The sequence below is a fragment of the Nannobrachium achirus genome, assembly GCF_963921795.1.
Source record: "Nannobrachium achirus genome assembly, chromosome: 17".
In the NCBI taxonomy this organism is placed as follows: Eukaryota; Metazoa; Chordata; class Actinopteri; order Myctophiformes; family Myctophidae; genus Nannobrachium; species Nannobrachium achirus.
This window is the reverse complement of record NC_137824.1, coordinates 62,689,324-62,717,095: the sequence shown is the minus strand read 5'-3', so window position 1 is coordinate 62,717,095 and position 27,772 is coordinate 62,689,324. Positions and strand designations below refer to the sequence as shown.

Sequence of the window (27,772 nt, the reverse complement as noted above, 5' to 3'; positions counted from 1 at the left end):
ATAACATTAACATAAATAATCTCAACATTAAACATTAAATTAAATAACCATAACATTAAACATTAAATTAAATAATATAACCTTAAACATTAACATCAATAGGAAAGGCACAGAGTGGTGGTAAAATCTTTTATTGGCATTTGTGCATAAAAATAAATAAAAATAAAACATATCTTTGTAACAAATTGTTCTACACAAATAATGGAATATTCTTTTCCAATATTGATGCATTTATGGCTCATTTGACAACACACATAAACAAGTAACCACTATAGTGTTTAATCATAATGATATTATCATTTTATCATTCTCTTATAGCTTTACACTGGTGAGGAGCAGGTTGGTTTCCTCTGCCATCGCTGATGAATGTGTGAATGGGTCACTTTTATATAAATGTAAGTGCATTTATATTCACTTTTATATTCATGTTAACCACATTGACATTCACTTTGATATAAATGGTAACGTATCATTTATATTCACTGCAGGGCCGGATCGAAGTCTCTGTATAAAGCCTCTATCAGAGTCCAGGGTGAAGAGCTATTCACTTCACCGTGGTGTAGTTTTCTAGCTATCACCTAAAATACATAACAAAGCATAGGTGATAGCTAGGAAACTACAACGCGGTGAAGTGGATAGCTCTTCACCCTGGACTCTGATTAAGGGTGTGGTTATATAAATGCAAATGAAATGCCCATATATGGAACATTTATTCAGGCTCAAAGAGTCAAGAGTTTGCGTTTCTGACAACACATATTTTTATACAAACAAAAACTAAGATGAAAATATCTTGAAGTGGCTTTAAATTCTATAAAATATCCCACAACCTCCTCCACCGCTCTGACACAAAGACCTTTAGAAAAATACACCTTCTTGTTATTATTATAATTAATAATAATATGGACATACAGTAGAGTACAGTGATAATAAATATCACCCTCCTCTCTCAACACTCATAAAGACGCTCAACAAAGTCGGATTCACCGCCGTGGAATCAAACCCACAACCTCTGTACCACTGCTCCACCTAGTGGTGGAGGACAGGAACTGTACCACTGCTCCACTCAGTTTAGAATGACAGTCACCATTTACTAAACTTATATATGAACAAACGCAACATTTATAAAGTGTGACATTATTGCTATGAACAAACGTGACATTTATAAAGCGATAAACTCTTCTATATGCACCTACATTCTCACTAGCCCCACCCCCAAAGTGATGTCAGAGCAGGGGGCGGGACCAGAGTGATGTCAGAGTGATGTCATAGCAGGGGCAGGGCTAGCCCACCCCCAGAGTGATGTCAGAGCAAGGGGGCGGGGCATAGAGGTGCAGGTTGCCGGTCAGATTCCCGGCGCTCCGGCTGTGAGGCAGGAAGCTGATTGGCTGCACGGGACGCTGGAAACACGGAGCGGAGCGGATGGAGCGCAACGCTGCCTCTAGTGGAGGGAGGAGGACACTGCACTGATTATTACTATAAATACACCAGATAATGTTGATTGCACTGGACAGGGTTAGTGTGTGTGTGTGTGTGTGTGTGTGTGTGTGTGTGTGTGTGTGTGTGTGTGTGTGTGTGTGTGTGTGTGTGTGTGCCTGTGCTCACCTCGACCAGCAGAGATCAGTAATGCTGCAGCTCTTTGGTCTCCATCTCTAGCAGCTTGTTGATACAACTCTAGCGCCCTCCGCTGGTTCCTTTCAACACCTACACCTCTGTCATAACACTGAGCCAGGATCAGCCTTGCTCTGGAGCTCTGTGCACGCACACGCACACGCACGCGCGCACACGCACACACGCGCACACGCACACGCACACACACACACACACACACACACACACACACACACACACACACAGAGTGAGTTAAGGTTCTAGCCTTCAGTCTGTCGAGGTGCCAAGTAGAGGCACAAGTACTGCATTCAGTCTGTCGAGGTGCCAAGTAGAGGCACAAGTACTGCATTTGGTGGCGTTTGACGTAGCCAATCAGGGACCAGCATTCTTGGTGACGTCACCATCAACATCCCATAACGAATAACTGAGTAAGACAGCATATCTCCATATATGGTATACATATCTCCATATGCAGTACATGGATCTCCATATATGGTAAACATATCTCCATATGCAGTACATGTATCTCCATATATGGTATACATATCTCCATATGCAGTACATGGATCTCCATATATGGTAAACATATCTCCATATACAGTACATGGATCTCCATATATGGTATACATATCTCCATATGCAGTACATGGATCTCCATATATGGTATACATATCTCCATATGCAGTACATGGATCTCCATATATGGTATACATATCTCCATATGCAGTACATGGATCTCCATATATGGTAAACATATCTCCATATGCAGTACATGGATCTCCATATATGGTAAACATATCTCCATATGCAGTACATGGATCTCCATATATGGTATACATATATCCATATGCAGTACATGGATCTCCATATATGGTATACATATCTCCATATGCAGTACATGGATCTCCATATATGGTATACATATCTCCATATGCAGTACATGGATCTCCATATATGGTAACAGAGACGCCACCAAACACAGTCCTTGAGCACTCTGCTGGCGCAGTAATAAGCTAATAATAGGAGGTCAAAGGTTAACAGTTCTACTGCCAGATTTAGGTATTTATTTATTGGGGCTGGTGCCAGCAAAAAGCAGCTTACCTTTGCGATGTTATAGAAAATTATCTATTGATCATTTTCAAACTAATTCATTTTACAATGGGCCGCTTCGCTTGCCATCCATTCAGAGCATAGAAATGCATTTTCTAGAACAGATCCACAGAAAACAGCCAGGAAGTGATTTGGGACTCCATTACTGTTTACGGGTGGTGGATTTTTGAGAGCAGCATTACGGGAGATGTTTTTACTGAACACGGTGGCGCGACCAGTCATCAGTTTACAGTCATCAGCTTACAGTCATCAGTTTACAGTCATCAGCTTACAGTCATCAGTTTACAGTCATCAGCTTACAGTCATCAGCTTACAGTCATCAGTTTACAGTCATCAGCTTACAGTCATCAGTTTACAGTCATCAGCTTACAGTCATCAGCTTACAGTCATCAGCTTACAGTCATCAGTTTACAGTCAACATCTTACAGTCATCAGCTTACAGTCATCAGCTTACAGTCATCAGACGAGGTAAAAAGAAGGAGCCGTATTGGCAGCGAGCTGGGTTCAACATTGGGGCGAACGGGAACGTCCCAAGCAGTAAAAGAGTTAAGAAGAACTCACTCCTCGCTCTGCTGCCATCTGCAGGAAGACCACGGACCTGCGGGCGTCTCTGATTGGCTCCTCTGAGAGAAGAGAAGCCAGGAAGACCTGAGCCTGACAGGAAGTAGAGAGTCACATGACAGGAAGTAGAGTCACATGACAGGAAGTAAACAACAGGTAAAATGATTAATCTGTCAGTGTGGTTTCATTCCTGCTGCTCGCAGTTATAGATCAGCCTATTCATCGTACGATGGTGTTGTGCATTGAACATATCAGAGCTACAAGCTCACAACACGTCGCAACACGACATGTTGTGAGCTTGTACGTCTGCCATTTTAGTAGAGGTGTGCATTGGCACTGGCCTCACGATTCGATTGGATTATACGATGCATCACATGTTTCTATATTATTGACATTTTTCATCCATCAATAAAAGCAGTCAGAATACAATATTTATGCCAAATACCGAAATAGTTATGAAGTTATGGGTTAAAACAGCACATTAAAGGCCAATAGTGCTGTCCTGTAATTTTACATTCCACTGACCAGAAGACTCTTACTTTCCCATAACTCCACAAAGCACTTTTATTTTGAAGTCCTCCGACCGGACTTCAAGGGTTTACGTTGAGTCTGACTGACATTCATTATGTTGAGTGTGACTGACATTCATTATGTTGAGTCTGACTGACATTCATTATGTTGATGACTGACATTCATTAGGTTGAGTGTGACTGACATTCATTATGTTGAGTCTGAATGACATTCATTATGTTGATGACTGACATTCATTAGGTTGAGTGTGACTGACATTCATTATGTTGAGTCTGACGCTCAGCTTAGCTTTGACCGTTGGTCGTTGACTAAACACTGCTAAAACGTACAGAGGTGTTATGACAGATATAGTGACCGTACTGAGGTGTTATGACAGATATAGTGACCGTACAGAGGTGTTATGACAGATATAGTGACCGTACAGAAGTGTTATGACAGATATTGTGACCGTATCTTAGAGGTGTTATGACAGATATAGTGACCGTACTGAGGTGTTATGACAGATATTGTGACCGTATCTCAGAGGTGTTATGACAGATATAGTGACCGTACTGAGGTGTTATGATAGATATAGTGACCTACAGAGGTGTTATGACAGATATAGTGACCGTACAGAGGTGTTATGACAGATATTGTGACCGTATCTCAGAGGTGTTATGACAGATATAGTGACCTACAGAGGTGTTATGACAGATATAGTGACCGTACAGAGGTGTTATGACAGATATAGTGACCGTACAGAGGTGTTATGACAGATATAGTGACCTACAGAGGTGTTATGACAGATATAGTGACCGTACAGAGGTGTTATGACAGATATAGTGACCGTACTGAGGTGTTATGACAGATATAGTGACCGTACAGAGGTGTTATGACAGATATAGTGACCTACAGAGGTTTTATGACAGATATAGTGACCTACAGAGGTGTTATGACAGATATAGTGACCGTACAGAGGTGTTATGACAGATATAGTGACCTACAGAGGTGTTATGACAGATATAGTGACCTACAGAGGTGTTATGACAGATATAGTGACGGTACCTCAGTGAGTCCCGCTGCAGAGCTCTTCTCCAGCAGGCTGATGGCTGTGTACAGATCCTCGGTGGTTCTCTGGCGCCCCCTGCTGCTCAGGAGCAGCTTTGCATAACGGTACTGAGCCTGAGGGTGATTCCCTGCAGCCGCCTGGCGGTACCAATGTAGAGCCTGATGATATACATTACATATTATACATATTATATATGCATCTATATATACATATATATACATATACATATATATATCATACTATAAACGAGCAAATGTCCATTTGTCCGTCCGTCCGTCCGTCCGTCCCATGAGGAGGAGGAGGAGATGGAGGAGGTGGAGGAGGAGGTGGAGGAGGAAGAGGAGGAGGAGGAGAAGTAGGAGGAGGTGAAGGAGGAGGAGAAGGTGGAGGAGCAGGAGTAGGAGGAGTTGGAGGAGATGGAGGAGGAGGTGAAGGAGGAGGAGAAGGTGGAGGAGGAGGAGGTGGAGGAGGAAGATGAGGAGGAGGAGAAGTAGGAAGACGTGGAGGAGGAGGAGAAGGTGGAGGAGCAGGAGTAGGAGGAGTTGGAGGAGATGGAGAATGAGATGGAAGAGGAGGAGGAGGTGGAGAAAGTTGAGGAGGAGGAGGAGGAGGAGGAGGTGGAGGAGGAGGGGATGGAGTAGGTGGAGTAGGTGGAGAATGAGGAGGAGGAGGTGGAGGAGGTGGAGTAGGTGGAGAATGAGGAGGAGGAGGAGGAGGTGGAGGAGGTGGAGGAGGAGGTGGAGTAGGTGGAGAATGAGGAGGAGGAGGTGGTGGAGGAGGAGGTGGAGTAGGTGGAGAAGGAGGAGGAAGAGGAGGTGGAGGAGGAGGAGGGGATGGAGTAGGTGGAGAATGAGGAGGAGGAGGAGGTGGAGGAGGAGGTGGAGTAGGTGGAGAATGAGGAGGAGGAGGTGGAGGAGGAGGAGGGGATGGAGTAGGTGGAGAATGAGGAGGAGGAGGAGGAGGAGGAGGAGGGGATGGAGTAGGTGGAGAATGAGGAGGAGGAGGAGGTGGAGGAGGAGGTGGAGAATGAGGAGGAGGAGGAGGAGGTGGAGGAGGAGGTGGAGTAGGTGGAGAATGAGGAGGAGGAGGAGGAGGAGGAGGAGGTGGAGGAGGAGGTGGAGTAGGTGGAGAATGAGGAGGAGGAGGAGGTGGAGGAGGTGGAGGTGGAGGAGGAGGTGGAGGAGGAGGAGGAGGTGGAGGAGGAGGTGGAGTAGGTGGAGAATGAGGAGGAGGAGGAGGTGGAGGAGGAGGTGGAGTAGGTGGAGAAGGAGGAGGAAGAGGAGGTGGAGGAGGAGGAGGGGATGGAGTAGGTGGAGAATGAGGAGGAGGAGGTGGAGGAGGAGGTGGAGTAGGTGGAGAATGAGGAGGAGGAGAATGAGGAGGAGGAGGTGGAGGAGGAGGAGGAGGGGGGGATGGAGTAGGTGGAGAATGAGGAGGAGGAGGTGGAGGAGGAGGAGTAGGTGGAGAATGAGGAGGAGGAGGAGGAGGTGGAGGAGGAGGAGGAGGGGATGGAGTAGGTGGAGAATGAGGAGGAGGAGGAGGTGGAGTAGGTGGAGAATGAGGAGGAGGAGGAGGAGGGGATGGAGTAGGTGGAGAATGAGGAGGAGGAGGAGGAGGTGGAGTAGGTGGAGAATGAGGAGGAGGAGGAGGTGGAGGAGGAGGAGGGGATGGAGTAGGTGGAGAATGAGGAGGAGGAGGTGGAGGAGGAGGTGGAGTACGTGGAGAATGAGGAGGAGGAGGTGGAGTAGGTGGAGAATGAGGAGGAGGAGGTGGAGTAGGTGGAGAATGAGGAGGAGGTGATGCCAGAAATCCCAAACCAGGTTCTATTCCGTGTCAACCTCCTCAGATCATCAGATAATTATTTGAAAACCGACTATTTGTACAAAATGCCAGGAAGTACAATAACGCTCTTGCTATGGCATCGATAGGAATGAAAGAGATCAATCCAGGAGGTTTCAAACCAGGATTCCGAATTCAAGGAAAAATGTATCATTACATTGGTAGTATACTAACACTGAAAATAGGAATGATTATAATGCTACTAAGGAACTTTGATACAATACGTGGCCATTGTAATGGTTCACGTTACATCCTAAAGAAAGTCCAACCTCACGTTCTTCTTGCACAGTTAGTATCTGGAGTTCATGGAGTTCAACTATTGATCCCCAGAATACGAATCTCACCTTCAGAAAACATATTTCCTTTTAACCTTACACGTAAGCAATTTCCTATACACCCTTGCTTTGCTATGACTGTAAATAAATCACAAGGTCAAACACTAACACGTGTAGGTGTGTACTCTGTAAATGACTTCTTTTCACATGGACAACTTTACGTTGCAGCAAGCAGAGTTGGTAACCCTGAGCAATTCCGAATACTGATGCTCAATGACGTAGACAACACTAAACGCAAGGAAATGATTAACTCTTATTCTGCTTTGAACGTTCCTGTTCGCCCCAATTTTTCAGGCCGCGGCGCGCCAATACGGCGCTCGTTCGTTTACCTCGTCTGATGACTGTAAGCTGATGAGGGGTCGCGCGGCCGTGTACTGTAAACACATTTTCCGCGGTGATGGTGTAAAAATTCCATTATGCGTTAACATCAACGGAGACCAATTCACTTCCTTGTTGATTTCCTCTGGCCGTGAGGCTCTGTGGCCAGTGACTGGTCTGAATGTACGGCAACACATAACAGGCAAATTCACATTAAGTCTTGCATGACGCCGCCCTCTGATGCCTGGCAGACCAAAGTGCACTATTGCACAATCAAAAAAATAATAATAATAATAAATAAATAAATGTTTGTCTATCTACTATAACGTCGCAAAGGTAAGCCGCTTTTTGATGGCACCAGACCCAATAAATAAATAAATAATCTGGAAGTAGTAGAGTTAATGTTGTTTATAAAGACATTTTAACATAGAAACATAAAAACTGATACAACTATGTTTTACTTATACTTCTTTTTTCAGCACAAATACAAATATTGTTTTGTTAACCAAATTTAATTATACATTTTTTAAGCACAATAATCAGAGTTTATTGTATATATATATTTTTTTATATGGTTAACAGGTAAGATAGTGGATAAGGACTCTGTAAAAGACTTCTTTTCACATGGACAACTTTACGTTGCAGCAAGCAGAGTTGGTAACCCAGAGCAATTGCAAATACTGATGCTCAATGATGTAGACAACACTAAACGCAAGGAAATGATTAATGTTGTTTATAAAGAAATACTAGAAAAGAAAATTTCCAAGAAATTTTAAGTGTGTCTGCAGCTCGCTAAGTCTGTGCAACCTTGTGTAGCGGTTGGTGTTAGCATTAGCGTTACATTTTTTAACATTAGCATTTTTTGCATAAGCTTTAACATTATGGTTCTTCATATGACACCACCCACAGCCATTTCGACTAATTAGTGGCGTTTTGGCGCAATTTCGTCCGTTATCACGGGTCGCACTTTAACGACAGTTTTTTTTAGAAAAAATTGTTTTGTGAGAAAAAAAAAATTTTTGAGAAAAAAAAGTTTTTTGAGAAAAAGTTTTTTGAGAAAAAAAAAAAGGTTTTTGAGAAAAAAAAAACATTTTTGAGAAAAAAAATTATTTTGAGAAAAAAAAATGTTTTGAGAAAAAAAAAATTTGAGAAAAAAAAATTTTGAGAAAAAAAAATTGAAAAAAAAAATGTTTGAGAAAAAAAAATTGAGAAAAAAAAATTTTTGAGAAAAAAATTTTTTTGAGAAAAAAACATGAGAAAAAATTTTTTTTGAGAAAAAAACATTTTTGAGAAAAAATAATTTTGAGAAAAAAAAAATTGAGAAAAAAAAATTGAGAAAAAAACATTTTTTGAGAAAAAAAAAAAAATTATGACACCAGCCGCGAGTCTGTACGACAAACGGTTCATGAGTTATAGAGGCACTTCCTGTTTGGCGAAGGACACTTCCTGTTACAGAGGGGGCGGGGCTTAATCAATTACAGCTCATCCCTATTGGCCGGAAAAAGACCAAAGTTGTGTGTGCATTTTAAAGTTTAAATCACGTTGCTAGGCAAAAGTATGGCAGAGTTATGTGTGGCGGATTACAATAAGTGTTTTGCCATTGCATGGCAGGCACACTTAATTAACACAGAAACAGAGAAACTGATCCAACTATGTTTTACTTATAGTAGTCTTTTTTTCACCACAAATAAAAACATTGTTTTGTTAACCAAATTTAATTATATATTCTTTTAAGAACAAATAAATCATGTTTTTGTTAACCAGAGTTAATTAAGTGTGCCTGCCATGCAATGGCAAAACACTTATTGTAATCCGCCATACTTAATTAATTAAGTTCCTTGCAAATTTCGGCACGTAATAACTGCCGCACGATTTACACCACCGCCGCAATATATACATCAAAACGTGCGGCTCGGCCGGGAATGGTGTGCTATTACTTTTCTTTCCAATCCGCGTTACCATTGCGACGTAATTCGCAAAAAACGACGCCCAAAAACCCCATCGACTTAGAATGGGGGAAATTTCAGCACGTAATAACTGCCGCACAATTTACGCCACCCCCGCAATATATACATAAAAATGTGCGGCTCGGCCGGGAATGGTGTGCTATTACTTTTCTTTCCGATCCGCGTTACCATGGTGACGTCATTCGCAAAAAACTACGCCCAAAAACCCCCATTGACTTTGCATGGGGGACTCCGAAAAAAACCCAGAAACTTTGGCGCCACATAAAATGTAAAATGCTCACACAACTTTGGTCTTTTTCCGGCCAATAGGGATGAGCTGTAATTGATTAAGCCCCGCCCCCTCTGTATTCCTATTGGCTGGGTTTTAAACAGCTACTACTCCAGTTCACAGCATGGTACTGTCTTGAAACTTGGTGTCTGGACTTAAACGGCCAATAGGGACGTATTACTTAAGGCCCGCCCCTATTAAGCCCCACCCCTATCTTCCTATTGGCTGAGCTTTAAACGGCTATACCTCCAGTTTGCAGCATGGTACCGTCTCGAAACTTGCTGTGTGTACTTAGATGGCCAATAGGAATGAGCTGTAATTGTTTAAGCCCTGCCCCCTCTGTCTTCCAATTGGCTGGGCTTTAAACAGCCATAACTCAGTTTACTTAACTCAGTTAGCTTACAGTATTACCCGTATTGCTTCCAAGATCATTGTACTTCCCATACCCACACTGTCTGATATGAACGATAAGGCCATTACACGCTTAGCACTCTCAATAACAAGTGACACTGACCATCCTCTGCATCGCCACTTTGACCTAATGCCATCTGGGCGAAGATACAGAACTTTGGCGTGGCAAAAAGTTCGGTTTAAAAGGAGTTTTGTCCCCTCAGCCATTGGTGCACTTAACAATCTGCTAAACAATCGCCCCCGTCGCTAAGAGGGTCTTTTTCTATGTATAGTGGGGTACTGATGACTTGTCTATGTGATATGTTGTGTTGTCTTTTTGGCTATGTGTTACATGTTGTTTTTTTGTTTGAACAGGCTGTGAAGACAAATTTCCCTCCGGGGACAATAAAGATTATTATTAACTCCACTTCCCAACACATTACTGGTCTCAAACTCAGTGGGTGGTCCCACAGTCCCAACCGCTACACAAGGTTGCACACAAATAGCGAGCTGCAGGCACACTTAAAATTTCTTCTAAATTTTCTTTTCTAGTTAACACCTTCAAAGCCGTCCGCACTTGCCCGTACTTGCCTCGACCTCCAATTAGCCGATCGTCTATTCCCGTACTTTACCGTAATTTATGAAATTAATCATAATTTTTTGAAAAATACAGTTGCCGGCCGTGCTCTGTCTCTTTAAGAGACCTTGTGCAATGGGATCACGTCAGAAACGTGATGACGTCATCGGCTGGCTCTGCCACTGGGTCCATGAGCGGCCATTACGGCCCCTTGTTATCTGTATGGAGCAGGCTGGCTAGCGCACCCTCTCGTCTTTTTCCATCAGACGACAGACGAAATCAAGCCTTCGGAATGAATGGATTGCATTGGATTAGATCGATGTGCGTGCACAGAAGACGGATTGTATTTTTGGGTGCTGTTTATTATCGCTGTTTTCCCCGTATCGCTCCATGTTAATGACCGGAGGAGATCTGCCTTCTAGACCATCAAAATAAGGTTGGCCAACAAAAAAAACTCCGTTTGCTGGCTTGCACGGAGTGATCCGATTGTGTTGTTATGATTTCGTGCTTTGCTTTTTTAAAACATGTTTGTAAATAAAACGCTGATTGCACGGCAGTACCGGGGTTCAGGGGGTTCTGCCGGTTATTTTCTAATAATAATTTTTTTGAAAAAAAAGATTTTTTTGAAAAAAAAGTTTTTTTGAAAAAAACATTTTTTTTTTATGATGACGTCACAATCGGCAGATGACGTCACAATCGGCAGCAAATCTGGATAGCCTGTTTTGAGAACCCGTGGGATACTTTCAATCTTCGCCTTCTCAAAACCAGAGAAAGACACAACGGTCAGAAATGGGACTTTGTGAGGATAGAAGGTGCTAGGGGACCCCAAAAAAAGGTTTTAAAATAGGAAAAGTGAAATTTCATGGTGTATCACCTTTAAGGGAGATGTTTTTACTGTACACGGCGGCGCGACCCCTCATCAGCTTACAGACCTGCCAACCCTGGCAAATTTTTTTGAGTACTCATGCGCGGGCACGAAGTGCCCGCGCGACGCCCGCAGCGCCCGCGGTGCAAATGTTGTGGTTTTCCCGCACAAAACAGTGTATATTTTGGGGGGTTCCACGCGCCTTTTTGGGTGGGACCTTTACAGTTATGTTAACAAAATTTCACACCAGAAATGTAGCACATTGCATGTCTTGACTTACACTAATAGGAGGAGGCAAGATCAACCTTTTAAATAAAAATGCCATTTGGTCTGGAGAAAAAGTAGGCTAGTATTACCAGGCAATACAGTAATGTTGCTTTGGCAATATTGTTGACAAATCCTTAATAAAATATATTAACTGCACTTGCTCAGAGTTAGTTAACAATAGACTAGCAAAACAGTCTCACCAGTGACTTAATGAATGAACATACATCAACATAATCATGTTATTCAAATAGCAAAATAGCTTTACATTGTCAGGTAGGCTATTTACCTTTAAATATTTACCTGTGTCTTTGTTAAACATTGTTAATTGAGCAGCCTAAATAAAACCACCTTTCTGTGCATGATTTGCATGAAGTTGAAAGTATTCAACTCATGTAGGTTTCTATTGCATTCATTAAAATAGGCCTACATTGTGTATAGATCAAATACCGTCTAGTCTGTATATTCATTCATAGAGGATACAGGCTACTCATTGTTAACAAACCATTAATGTCTTCATATATTCACAGGTGATAAATAACTTGTTCACCTTTAATGTTTTTGACAATACACATAGTCCCCCTAATTCCTTCATTCATACTCATTTAGAGATAGTGGAACAGGGAGCCCAGTATTTTATTTTCATTATTTTGGATCTTTACTCTAAAGCCTAATCATGGTCAATGTATGCTACAGTTCATTGTACCTGGTCACAAGTTTTGACATTTCCCGACTTCGCTCACGTGCAACACCGTCGTATGACGAAGTATAACACAGGCTTCATACACAACAAGCTGTCGCGGGGGCGACCGCAGTTTAATAGTATAATATTATTGATTCACTTGATTAAAACCCTAACCGCGTCGCGGAGAGGAGCGACAACATCATAACAACCATTTCATTCTCACCATCGTGGCTGCTGACATGTGAATTCACCTTAGCTGAGTGTTATCTTAACACCTTCTAAGTACTTGCTCGGACTTCCTAATTCCTAATTGGTCCAATCAGCCGGTCGTCTATTCCCGTACTTTTGATATAAATGATAATAATAAAAAAAAAAAACGATCGGCCATTCTTCTCTGTGTCTTTTTGGAGCCATCTGAAACGGTTAAGATCCTCTCTCAATCATTTTCTGGGAGTGGGTGTGATACTCGTAGCATCCAGCAGGCCACGCCGTTGACTTACATTCTGGATGGATGGTTGGCTCAAGAGCCACTCCTACCCTCCACGTTGTTGAAACTCGACAAGAAGCTCAAACAACATGGCTGGTCTTTGTCTCTGTTCGTGGATCGCGGTCTCAATCATGTTCGGGCGCCGCTTCTCTATCGCTCCTTTCCCTGCTTCGCCGCACGTAAACGAATGGAAGAGATCTCCCCTCCGCGTCGCCAAAGTAAGATCGCCGACCTCTGCAGCATGAATATACACGCTGTGCCGAGCACTCCATTACGTGTTGTTATCATGTGGGCTTTGTTTTTTTAAAACATGTTTGTAAATAAATAGCTTATTTCTTCGGCGCTACCTCTGTTCAGAGGGTTCTGCCGCGGCTTGCAAGGTGTTAATATATTACCTGTTAGTCAGACTACTACTCGTTGCACGGCAGTATTGTGGGGGCGACACCGACGACTCGCACAACACGGCCATTCTCCGTTTATCTTCTTTATAAATTAATTGTATTAATATCGCCGTTGTACAAACCGGGCGGCGATAGCTATGAGATGAGTAGCTTCTTATTATAACTCTATGATGAGTAGCGTAAGTGTACATGCTGCACCGCGCTGAAAACCAAAACAAACTCATGGCATCCGGTTCAATTCTTCTTCTGCCGAAAAAAACGAGCATATCTTCTGTTCTAGTGCTCCCCAGCGCCATGCGCCCCATTCACACACCATTCAAGTGGTGCCTGGGAGGAACTACACGGCAGGTTGCAAAAATCTTCGCCTCGTTTGCTGCTGCAGAATGTGTTGTTATACCACGCCGCGCCCATCCCCCGAAGTTGCGTAGCAATGAGGGGAAATATCGTACCTGCGTACAGAGCCTTAAAATGCGTGCTTACTACGCAAAATGCGTATGGGTTGGCAGGTCTGAGCTTACAGTCATCAGACGAGGTAAAGAGAACGAGCCGTATTGGCAGCGCACCGCCGTCAAAAATGGGGCGAACGGGAACGTCCGAAGCAGTAAAATAGTTAATTTCCCGCACCAGATGCACTATCTTGGTCTATTAAAACTCTTTGGCTACCTTGTGGACCTCTTCCTGTTTCCTGTTTACCTTGTAGATGTTGTGTGGACTTCCTGTTTCCTGTTTACCTTGTGGATGTTGTGTGGAGTTCCTCTTCCTGTCTCGTAACAAACAGCTGTGTTGAACTGAGCCTTCCTGTATCCCTGCAGCGCCCCCTGGTGGAAACACACGAACGCTGCCTCGTCATCACCGAGTTCAGCACTCTGGAGACCTGAGGGTTAAATAAACACTATGAGGGTTAAATAAACACCATCACTATGAAGACCTGAGGGTTAAATAAACACCATCACTATGGAGACCTGAGGGTTAAATAAACACCATCACTATGGAGACCTGAGGGTTAAATAAACACCATCACTATGAAGACCTGAGGGTTAAATAAACACCTGAGGGTCAAATGAAACCAGTAAGAGCTACAATAAATAATATGATAATAACAATGACCTTTTATTCTCTGTACTGCTGCTGTGAAACCACACTGATAATAATCCACACTGATAATAAACCACACTGATAATAAACCACACTGATAATAAACCACACTGATAATAAACCACACTGATAATAATCCACACTGATAATAAACCACACTGATAATAATCCACACTGATAATAAACCACACTGATAATAAACCACCTGATAATAAACCACACTGATAATAAACCACCTGATAATAAACCACCCTGATAATAAACCACCCTGATAATAAACCACACTGATAATAAACCACCCTGATAATAAACCACCTGATAATAAACCACCTGATAATAAACCACCCTGATAATAAACCACCTGATAATAAACCACACTGATAATAAACCACCCTGATAATAAACCACCTGATAATAAACCACCTGATAATAAACCACCCTGATAATAAACCACCTGATAATAAACCACAATGATAATAAACCACCTGATAATAAACCACCCTGATAATAAACCACCCTGATAATAAACCACACTGATAATAAACCACACTGATAATAAACCACCTGATAATAAACCGAACTGATAATAAACCACCTGATAATAAACCACAATGATAATAAACCACCTGATAATAAACCACCTGATAATAAACCACAATGATAATAAACCACACTGATAATAAACCACCTGATAATAAACCACCTGATAATAAACCACCTGATAATAAACCACACTGATAATAAACCACCTGATAATAAACCACCTGATAATAAACCGAACTGATAATAAACCACCTGATAATAAACCACCTGATAATAAACCACACTGATAATAAACCACACTGATAATAAACCACACTGATAATAAACCACCTGATAATAAACCACCTGATAATAAACCACAATGATAATAAACCACACTGATAATAAACCACACTGATAATAAACCACCTGATAATAAACCACACTGATAATAAACCACCTGATAATAAACCACCTGATAATAAACCACCTGATAATAAACCGAACTGATAATAAACCACCTGATAATAAACCACCTGATAATAAACCACACTGATAATAAACCACAATGATAATAAACCACACTGATAATAAACCACACTGATAATAAACCACCTGATAATAAACCACCTGATAATAAACCACCTGATAATAAACCACAATGATAATAAACCACCTGATAATAAACCACCTGATAATAAACCACAATGATAATAAACCACCTGATAATAAACCACCTGATAATAAACCACACTGATAATAAACCACCTGATAATAAACCACCTGATAATAAACCACACTGATAATAAACCACACTGATAATAAACCACCTGATAATAAACCACCCTGATAATAAACCACACTGATAATAAACCACACTGATAATAAACAACACTGATAATAAACCACCTGATAATAAACCACACTGATAATAAACCACAATGATAATAAACCACACTGATAATAAACCACACTGATAATAAACCACACTGATAATAAACCACCTGATAATAAACCACACTGATAATAAACCACAATGATAATAAACCACACTGATAATAAACCACACTGATAATAAACCACCTGATAATAAACCACCTGATAATAAACCACACTGATAATAAACCACACTGATAATAAACCACAATGATAATAAACCACACTGATAATAAACCACAATGATAATAAACCACACTGATAATAAACCAGAATGATAATAAACCACCTGATAATAAACCACCTGATAATAAACCACCCTGATAATAAACCACCTGATAATAAACCACCTGATAATAAACCACCTGATAATAAACCACAATGATAATAAACCACCTGATAATAAACCACCTGATAATAAACCACCTGATAATAAACCACACTGATAATAAACCACCTGATAATAAACCACCTGATAATAAACCACAATGATAATAAACCACCTGATAATAAACCACCTGATAATAAACCACCTGATAATAAACCACCTGATAATAAACCACCTGATAATAAACCACAATGATAATAAACCACCTGATAATAAACCACCTGATAATAAACCACACTGATAATAAACCACACTGATAATAAACCACCTGATAATAAACCACACTGATAATAAACCACACTGATAATAAACCACACTGATAATAAACCACCTGATAATAAACCACACTGATAATAAACCACAATGATAATAAACCACACTGATAATAAACCACCTGATAATAAACCACACTGATAATAAACCACAATGATAATAAACCACACTGATAATAAACCACACTGATAATAAACCACACTGATAATAAACCACACTGATAATAAACCACACTGATAATAAACCACCTGATAATAAACCACCTGATAATAAACCACCTGATAATAAACCACACTGATAATAAACCACCTGATAATAAACCACCTGATAATAAACCACAATGATAATAAACCACCTGATAATAAACCACCTGATAATAAACCACCTGATAATAAACCACCTGATAATAAACCACCTGATAATAAACCACACTGATAATAAACCACCTGATAATAAACCACCCTGATAATAAACCACACTGATAATAAACCACAATGATAATAAACCACCTGATAATAAACCACCTGATAATAAACCACCTGATAATAAACCACCTGATAATAAACCACCTGATAATAAACCACACTGATAATAAACCACACTGATAATAAACCACCTGATAATAAACCACACTGATAATAAACCACCTGATAATAAACCACCTGATAATAAACCACAATGATAATAAACCACCTGATAATAAACCACCTGATAATAAACCACCTGATAATAAACCACAATGATAATAAACCACCTGATAATAAACCACCTGATAATAAACCACACTGATAATAAACCACCTGATAATAAACCACCTGATAATAAACCACCTGATAATAAACCACCTGATAATAAACCACCTGATAATAAACCACCTGATAATAAACCACCTGATAATAAACCACCTGATAATAAACCACACTGATAATAAACCACCTGATAATAAACCACCTGATAATAAACCACAATGATAATAAACCACCTGATAATAAACCACCTGATAATAAACCACACTGATAATAAACCACACTGATAATAAACCACCTGATAATAAACCACCTGATAATAAACCACAATGATAATAAACCACCTGATAATAAACCACCTGATAATAAACCACCTGATAATAAACCACCTGATAATAAACCACCTGATAATAAACCACCTGATAATAAACCACAATGATAATAAACCACCTGATAATAAACCACCTGATAATAAACCACACTGATAATAAACCACACTGATAATAAACCACCTGATAATAAACCACACTGATAATAAACCACACTGATAATAAACCACACTGATAATAAACCACCTGATAATAAACCACAATGATAATAAACCACACTGATAATAAACCACCTGATAATAAACCACACTGATAATAAACCACAATGATAATAAACCACACTGATAATAAACCACACTGATAATAAACCACACTGATAATAAACCACACTGATAATAAACCACCTGATAATAAACCACACTGATAATAAACCACCTGATAATAAACCACCTGATAATAAACCACCTGATAATAAACCACACTGATAATAAACCACCTGATAATAAACCACCTGATAATAAACCACAATGATAATAAACCACCTGATAATAAACCACCTGATAATAAACCACCTGATAATAAACCACCTGATAATAAACCACCTGATAATAAACCACACTGATAATAAACCACCTGATAATAAACCACCCTGATAATAAACCACACTGATAATAAACCACAATGATAATAAACCACCTGATAATAAACCACCTGATAATAAACCACCTGATAATAAACCACCTGATAATAAACCACACTGATAATAAACCACACTGATAATAAACCACCTGATAATAAACCACACTGATAATAAACCACCTGATAATAAACCACCTGATAATAAACCACAATGATAATAAACCACCTGATAATAAACCACCTGATAATAAACCACCTGATAATAAACCACCTGATAATAAACCACAATGATAATAAACCACCTGATAATAAACCACCTGATAATAAACCACACTGATAATAAACCACCTGATAATAAACCACCTGATAATAAACCACCTGATAATAAACCACCTGATAATAAACCACCTGATAATAAACCACCTGATAATAAACCACACTGATAATAAACCACCTGATAATAAACCACCTGATAATAAACCACAATGATAATAAACCACCTGATAATAAACCACCTGATAATAAACCACACTGATAATAAACCACACTGATAATAAACCACCTGATAATAAACCACCTGATAATAAACCACCTGATAATAAACCACCTGATAATAAACCACAATGATAATAAACCACCTGATAATAAACCACCTGATAATAAACCACAATGATAATAAACCACAATGATAATAAACCACACTGATAATAAACCACAATGATAATAAACCACACTGATAATAAACCACCTGATAATAAACCACACTGATAATAAACCACCTGATAATAAACCACACTGATAATAAACCACCTGATAATAAACCACCTGATAATAAACCACACTGATAATAAACCACCTGATAATAAACCACCTGATAATAAACCACAATGATAATAAACCACCTGATAATAAACCACACTGATAATAAACCACCTGATAATAAACCACCTGATAATAAACCACAATGATAATAAACCACACTGATAATAAACCACACTGATAATAAACCACAATGATAATAAACCACACTGATAATAAACCACCTGATAATAAACCGAACTGATAATAAACCACCTGATAATAAACCACACTGATAATAAACCACAATGATAATAAACCACACTGATAATAAACTACACTGATAATAAACCACCTGATAATAAACCACACTGATAATAAACCACACTGATAATAAACCACACTGATAATAAACCACCTGATAATAAACCACACTGATAATAAACCACCTGATAATAAACCACCTGATAATAAACCACCTGATAATAAACCACACTGATAATAAACCACACTGATAATAAACCACCCTGATAATAAACTACACTGATAATAAACCACCTGATAATAAACCACACTGATAATAAACCACACTGATAATAAACCACACTGATAATAAACCACACTGATAATAAACCACACTGATAATAAACCACCTGATAATAAACCACACTGATAATAAACCACACTGATAATAAACCACACTGATACACACTGCTGTTCAAACTGAGCAACCCTAATTCATTTATTCTGTTGCCTGCAGAGAATAGCAGATCTCCAAACTCTCATAACGGGCACATCCGTAGGCCGGGTGAAGTTAAATGACTGCTATGAGCATAAAGACCACACTATGAGTATATAGACCATACTATGAGCATATAGACCACACGTCTCTACACGTTAAATGACTGCTATGAGCATATATGAGCATATAGACCACACGTCTCTACAAGTTAAATGACTGCTATGAGCATATAGACCACACGTCTCTACAAGTTAAATGACTGCTATGAGCATATAGACCAGACTATGAGTATATAGACCATACTATGAGCATATAGACCACACGTCTCTACACGTTAAATGACTGCTATGAGCATATATGAGCATATAGACCACACGTCTCTACAAGTTAAATGACTGCTATGAGCATATAGACCACACGTCTCTACAAGTTAAATGACTGCTATGAGCATATAGACCACACGTCTCTACAAGTTAAATGACTGCTATGAGCATATAGACCACACGTCTCTACAAGTTAAATGACTGCTATGAGCATATAGACCACACGTCTCTACAAGTTAAATGACTGCTATGAGCATATGGACCACACGTCTCTACAAGTTAAATGACTGCTATGAGCATATGGACCACACGTCTCTACAAGTTAAATGACTGCTATGAGCATATAGACCACACGTCTCTACAAGTTAAATGACTGCTATGAGCATATAGACCACACGTCTCTACAAGTTAAATGACTGCTATGAGCATATAGACCACATGTCTCTACAAGTTAAACCAGTAAGACTCCCTAATCGGGAGATAAGCGACCGTCAGGTTGCAGCGTGATTTTAGGGCAAAATGTGTAGGAGCAGTGTCCAAAAATGTGGTTCAAAAAATCGGCCTGATGGTGGCGCTATATGGGACATCCATATTGATGAGATGAGTGTAGACATACTGTGTACCGATTTGCGTGATTTTAGGGCAAAATCTGTAGGAGCAGTGTCCAAAAATGTGTTTGAAAAAAATCGGCCTGATGGTGGCGCTATATGGGACAGATCCATGTTGATGACATGAGTGTAGACATAGTGTGTACCGATGTGTGTGATTTTAGGGCAAAATCTGTAGGAGCAGTGTCCAAAAATGTGTTTTGCAAGAATCGGCCTCATGGTGGCGCTAGAAGAGGGCCATGTGAGAAATGAGGGGTGGGGTCTCCGCGTTGCCTTGGCGGACGAATAGGTACCGGCCCCGGCTCTCCCGGACCCTCCTAGCCCTAGTTACGGCATTTAATGTGAGCTGCAGTGGAGGGGGTCCTCCACTGGGGGCGCCACCACTTTTGCATCCGTTCTGGAGCAGCAGGTGTCGGTGGTCCCCGGGAATTCCCCGTGAGCAGCCCCGTTGGGGTGGTCATTTGGTCATTTTTGCACATTTGGTCATTTTTTACATCTGGGGGTCCCCTAGGGACCTGGGTTAGGGTTAGGTCCCTGGAGCTCCGGGGGTCCTTGGAGGTTGTAGTTTGGCAGCCAAGGAGCGTGTGTGCAAAATTTGGCATGGATCGGGGCAACGGTTGCGGAGATATGAGCAGGGCAATAGTGTGACGTGTGAGGTGTGACAGACAGACTGACGGACGGACGGACGGACGGACGGACTGACTGACTGACTCACAGTTTGTGGAGGTTTTGATAGTAAGTGCGACCTGACGGTCGCAATGACTGCTATGAGCATATAGACCACACGTCTCTACAAGTTAAATGACTGCTATGAGCATATAGACCACATGTCTCTACAAGTTAAATGACTGCTATGAGCATATGGACCACACATCTCTACAAGTTAAATGACTGCTATGAGCATATAGACCACACGTCTCTACAAGTTAAATGACTGCTATGAGCATATGGACCACACGTCTCTACAAGTTAAATGACTGCTATGAGCATATAGACCACACGTCTCTACAAGTTAAATGACTGCTATGAGCATATGGACCACACGTCTCTACAAGTTAAATGACTGCTATGTAGCATATGGACCACACGTCTCTACAAGTTAAATGACTGCTATGAGCATATAGACCACACGTCTCTACACGTTAAATGACTGCTATGAGCATATGGACCACACGTCTCTACAAGTTAAATGACTGCTATGTAGCATATAGACCACACGTCTCTACACGTTAAATGACTGCTATGAGCATATAGACCACATGTCTCTACAAGTTAAATGACTGACTATGAGCATATAGACCACACGTCTCTACAAGTTAAATGACTGACTATGAGCATATATAGACTACACGTCTCTACAAGTTAAATGACTGACTATGAGCATATAGACCAACTTTCGACTTTCCCTGATGGGAGTCGACTTATGTAATCAAGTCGATTGAGTTGATTTGTCGATTCTTTGGTTAATACTCCAGTGTGTGTGTGTGTGTGTGTGTGTGTGTGTGTGTGTGTGCATACCTATAATATTGAGGACAACAGGAACACTGGAAACTCCAACCTGACTGAGATTCACTGCTGCTTCTGACAACCTGCTGTCTGCTGAGGACCCCTAGAGGACACATGAGATATTACACATTATTATATATCATATATTTATGTATCTGTCTTTGGCTGAATTATTCCTTTAAAATATTAATCGTAATTATTTGTGTAACAATTAATCTATACTTTGTTTTGATTGGACGTTCACCTCGTCATTGTCCTGTGTTGTCTCTCCGCTGTCTCTGTTCGACCAATCAGCTGTCTCTCTGCTGTCTCTGTTCGACCAATCAGATGTCTCTCTGCTGTCTCTGTTCGACCAATCAGATGCTGAGAGTTCTTCTTCTGTTGTTCAGACCAGAGCAGAAAACAATTAAATAAAACAAATTTAATAAATTGTAAAGATAATTTCTATAAACATATCTTCTTTATTCTATAAAGGCTGAAACAGTAAACTATAGGATCGTAGAACGCAGAGAGACAGCGTAGCGTCTCAGTAAACTATAGGATCATAGAACGCAGAGAGACAGCGTAGCGTCTCAGTAAACTATAGGATCATAGAACGCAGAGAGACAGCGTAGCGTCTCAGTAAACTATAGGATCGTAGAACGCAGAGAGACAGTAAACTATAGGATCGTAGAACGCACAGAGACAGCGTAAACTATAGGATCGTAGAACGCAGAGAGACAGCGTAGCGTCTCAGTAAACTATAGGATCATAGAACGCAGAGAGACAGCGTAGCGTCTCAGTAAACTATAGGATCGTAGAACGCAGAGAGACAGTAAACTATAGGATCGTAGAACGCACAGAGACAGCGTAAACTATAGGATCGTAGAACGCAGAGAGACAGCGTAGCGTCTCAGTAAACTATAGGATCATAGAACGCAGAGAGACAGCGTAGCGTCTCAGTAAACTATAGGATCGTAGAACGCAGAGACAGCGTAGCGTCTCAGTAAACTATAGGATCATAGAACGCAGAGAGACAGCGTAGCGTCTCAGTAAACTATAGGATCATAGAACGCAGAGAGACAGCGTAGCGTCTCAGTAAACTACAGGATCATAGAACGCAGAGAGACAGTAAACTATAGGATCGTAGAACGCAGAGAGACAGTAAACTATAGGATCGTAGAACGCACAGAGACAGCGTAAACTATAGGATCGTAGAACGCAGAGAGACAGCGTAGCGTCTCAGTAAACTATAGGATCATAGAACGCAGAGAGACAGCGTAGCGTCTCAGTAAACTATAGGATCGTAGAACGCAGAGACAGCGTAGCGTCTCAGTAAACTATAGGATCATAGAACGCAGAGAGACAGCGTAGCGTCTCAGTAAACTATAGGATCATAGAACGCAGAGAGACAGCGTAGCGTCTCAGTAAACTACAGGATCGTAGACCATAAACCAACCTGGTGAAAGTTCTGCCCCCTGCTGGTCAGAGGAGGAAGTGTCTGGTGTTGGTGACTGGGCAGAGTTCTGACTCTCTGCTGCCTCCTGGAGGCACAGCGTTGTCCTTTCAGGAAGAATATCATTCCTGCAAACTGGTGGAAAAACATTTGTTAATCGCAATTGTTTGAGTGACAATTCATTAATGGTCATGTAAACAGGGTTCCCACACATTTTTACCAATTCATTTCCAAAACTTTTCCAGAATATTTAACCCAATTTCCAGGACTATATAACAATAATTCAGCTCAATAACAGGTTGCTTACTCCTATGCGCAATGCCCAAAGACAGGTAGTGTATGCCAGTGGTTCTCAACCTTTTCAGGCCTTGACCCCCAAAATAATCATATTTTAACTGGGGACCCCCCACCCCGACAAGCACTAAGAGTTGAGGAATTTTGCATAACATGGTTCTATTGTGAAAATAGCAGATCTACATGCTCAAAACGCCTCGCAACGTGAGCATGTAGATCGGCTATTTTCACAATTTCTGCCTCTAATATTTGACAATTTGGCCCATGTTTAATTTGTCATTTCAGAGGTATTAACAAAATCAATAACCAAAGACAATGCATAGCTATTTTTCCCAGGACCTTCCAGGACCCTTGATCAATTCCAAAACTTTTCCAGTACTGGAAAAAAAAAATCTAAATATTTCCAGGAATTTCATGACCGTGGAAACCCTGTGCAAAACAAAACGCCCTACTCACAGCTGTCCAGGAGGAGGCGCTGTCCACAGCGCTGCAGCAGTGAGGAAGAGGAGGATGAAGAGGAGGATGAAGAGGAGACGCCCAGAGGAGTCAGAGTGACTTCACCTCCTGAAGACAAACTGGAATGAATCCTTCTGCACATGTTGATGAAGATCACTGCTGCTGCTCCCTAGTAGATATACAAAACATGTTACTACTGCTCCCTAGTAGATATATAAAACATCTGCATTATAATCACTGCTGCTGCACCCTAGTAGATATACAAAACATGTTACTACTGCTCCCTAGTAGATATATAAAACATCTGCATTATAATCACTGCTGCTGCACCCTAGTAGATATACAAAACATGTTACTACTGCTCCCTAGTAGATATATAAAACATCTGCATTATAATCACTGCTGCTGCACCCTAGTAGATATAAAAAACATGTTACTACTGCTCCCTAGTAGATATATAAAACATCTGCATTATAATCACTGCTGCTGCTCCCTAGTAGATATACAAAACATGTTACTACTGCTCCCTAGTAGATATATAAAACATCTGCATTATAATCACTGCTGCTCCCTAGTAGATATACAAAACATGTTACTACTGCTCCCTAGTAGATATATAAAACATCTGCATTATAATCACTGCTGCTGCACCCTAGTAGATATATAAAACATCTGCATTATAATCACTGCTGCTGCTCCAAAACATGTTACTACTGCTCCCTAGTAGATATACAAAACATGTTACTACTGCTCCCTAGTAGATATATAAAACATCTGCATTATAATCACTACTGCTCCCTAGTAGATATACAAAACATGTTACTACTGCTCCCTAGTAGATATATAAAACATCTGCATTATAATCACTGCTGCTCCCTAGTAGATATACAAAACATCTGCATTATAATCACTACTGCTCCCTAGTAGATATACAAAACATCTGCATTATAATCACTGCTGCACCCTAGTAGATATACAAAACATGTTACTACTGCTCCCTAGTAGATATATAAAACATCTGCATTATAATCACTACTGCTCCCTAGTAGATATACAAAACATGTTACTACTGCTCCCTAGTAGATATATAAAACATCTGCATTATAATCACTGCTGCTGCACCCTAGTAGATATACAAAACATGTTACTACTGCTCCCTAGTAGATATATAAAACATCTGCATTATAATCACTGCTGCTCCCTAGTAGATATACAAAACATGTTACTACTGCTCCCTAGTAGATATATAAAACATCTGCATTATAATCACTGCTGCTCCCTAGTAGATATACAAAACATCTGCATTATAATCACTACTGCTCCCTAGTAGATATACAAAACATCTGCATTATAATCACTGCTGCTCCCTAGTAGATATACAAAACATGTTACTACTGCTCCCTAGTAGATATATAAAACATCTGCATTATAATCACTGCTGCTCCCTAGTAGATATACAAAACATGTTACTACTGCTCCCTAGTAGATATATAAAACATCTGCATTATAATCACTGCTGCTCCCTAGTAGATATACAAAACATCTGCATTATAATCACTGCTGCTCCCTAGTAGATATACAAAACATCTGCATTATAATCACTGCTGCTCCCTAGTAGATATACAAAACATCTGCATTATAATCACTACTGCTCCCTAGTAGATATACAAAACATCTGCATTATAATCACTGCTGCTGCACCCTAGTAGATATACAAAACATGTTACTACTGCTCCCTAGTAGATATATAAAACATCTGCATTATAATCACTGCTGCTCCCTAGTAGATATACAAAACATGTTACTACTGCTCCCTAGTAGATATATAAAACATCTGCATTATAATCACTGCTGCTCCCTAGTAGATATACAAAACATCTGCATTATAATCACTACTGCTCCCTAGTAGATATACAAAACATCTGCATTATAATCACTGCTGCTCCCTAGTAGATATACAAAACATGTTACTACTGCTCCCTAGTAGATATATAAAACATCTGCATTATAATCACTGCTGCTCCCTAGTAGATATACAAAACATGTTACTACTGCTCCCTAGTAGATATATAAAACATCTGCATTATAATCACTGCTGCTCCCTAGTAGATATACAAAACATCTGCATTATAATCACTGCTGCTCCCTAGTAGATATACAAAACATCTGCATTATAATCACTGCTGCTCCCTAGTAGATATACAAAACATCTGCATTATAATCACTACTGCTCCCTAGTAGATATACAAAACGTCTGCATTATAATCACTGCTGCTGCACCCTAGTAGATATACAAAACATGTTACTACTGCTCCCTAGTAGATATATAAAACATCTGCATTATAATCACTGCTGCTCCCTAGTAGATATACAAAACATCTGCATTATAATCACTGCTGCTCCCTAGTAGATATACAAAACATCTGCATTATAATCACTGCTGCTCCCTAGTAGATATACAAAACATCTGCATTATAATCACTACTGCTCCCTAGTAGATATACAAAACATCTGCATTATAATCACTGCTGCTGCACCCTAGTAGATATACAAAACATGTTACTACTGCTCCCTAGTAGATATATAAAACATCTGCATTATAATCACTGCTGCTCCCTAGTAGATATACAAAACATCTGCATTATAATCACTACTGCTCCCTAGTAGATATACAAAACATCTGCATTATAATCACTGCTGCTGCTCCCTAGTAGATATACAAAACATCTGCATTATAATCACTGCTGCTCCCTAGTAGATATACAAAACATGTTACTACTGCTCCCTAGTAGATATATAAAACATCTGCATTATAATCACTGCTGCTCCCTAGTAGATATACAAAACATCTGCATTATAATCACTACTGCTCCCTAGTAGATATACAAAACATCTGCATTATAATCACTACTGCTCCCTAGTAGATATACAAAACATCTGCATTATAATCACTGCTGCTCCCTAGTAGATATACAAAACATCTGCATTATAATCACTACTGCTCCCTAGTAGATATACAAAACATCTGCATTATAATCACTGCTGCTGCTCCCTAGTAGATATACAAAACATGTTACTACTGCTCCCTAGTAGATATACAAAACATCTGCATTATAATCACTGCTGCTCCCTAGTAGATATACAAAACATGTTACTACTGCTCCCTAGTAGATATATAAAACATCTGCATTATAATCACTGCTGCTCCCTAGTAGATATACAAAACATCTGCATTATAATCACTGCTGCTGCTCCCTAGTAGATATACAAAACATCTGCATTATAATCACTGCTGCTCCCTAGTAGATATACAAAACATCTGCATTATAATCACTGCTGCTGCTCCCTAGTAGATATACAAAACATCTGCATTATAATCACTGCTGCTCCCTAGTAGATATACAAAACATGTTACTACTGCTCCCTAG

At 40.1% G+C, this 27,772-nt stretch overlaps 1 protein-coding gene across 1 annotated transcript in view; it reads right to left on the bottom strand.

The window, feature by feature from the left end:
* Positions 1-630: 630 nt before the first annotated feature.
* Positions 631-27,772, bottom strand: part of dele1 (DAP3 binding cell death enhancer 1) — a 41,446-nt gene continuing 14,304 nt past the window's right edge. Inside the window, exons 4-12 of the mRNA XM_080746304.1 lie at positions 24,345-24,513; positions 23,598-23,729; positions 22,404-22,537; positions 22,172-22,262; positions 13,986-14,128; positions 4,855-5,016; positions 3,280-3,372; positions 1,603-1,750; positions 631-1,438 (exon numbers count right to left, since the gene is read on the bottom strand). Coding sequence (XP_080602430.1) covers positions 1,281-1,438; positions 1,603-1,750; positions 3,280-3,372; positions 4,855-5,016; positions 13,986-14,128; positions 22,172-22,262; positions 22,404-22,537; positions 23,598-23,729; positions 24,345-24,513 — 1,230 coding nt within the window. The 3' untranslated portion in view covers positions 631-1,280. The remainder of the gene's footprint in view (positions 1,439-1,602; positions 1,751-3,279; positions 3,373-4,854; positions 5,017-13,985; positions 14,129-22,171; positions 22,263-22,403; positions 22,538-23,597; positions 23,730-24,344; positions 24,514-27,772) is intronic.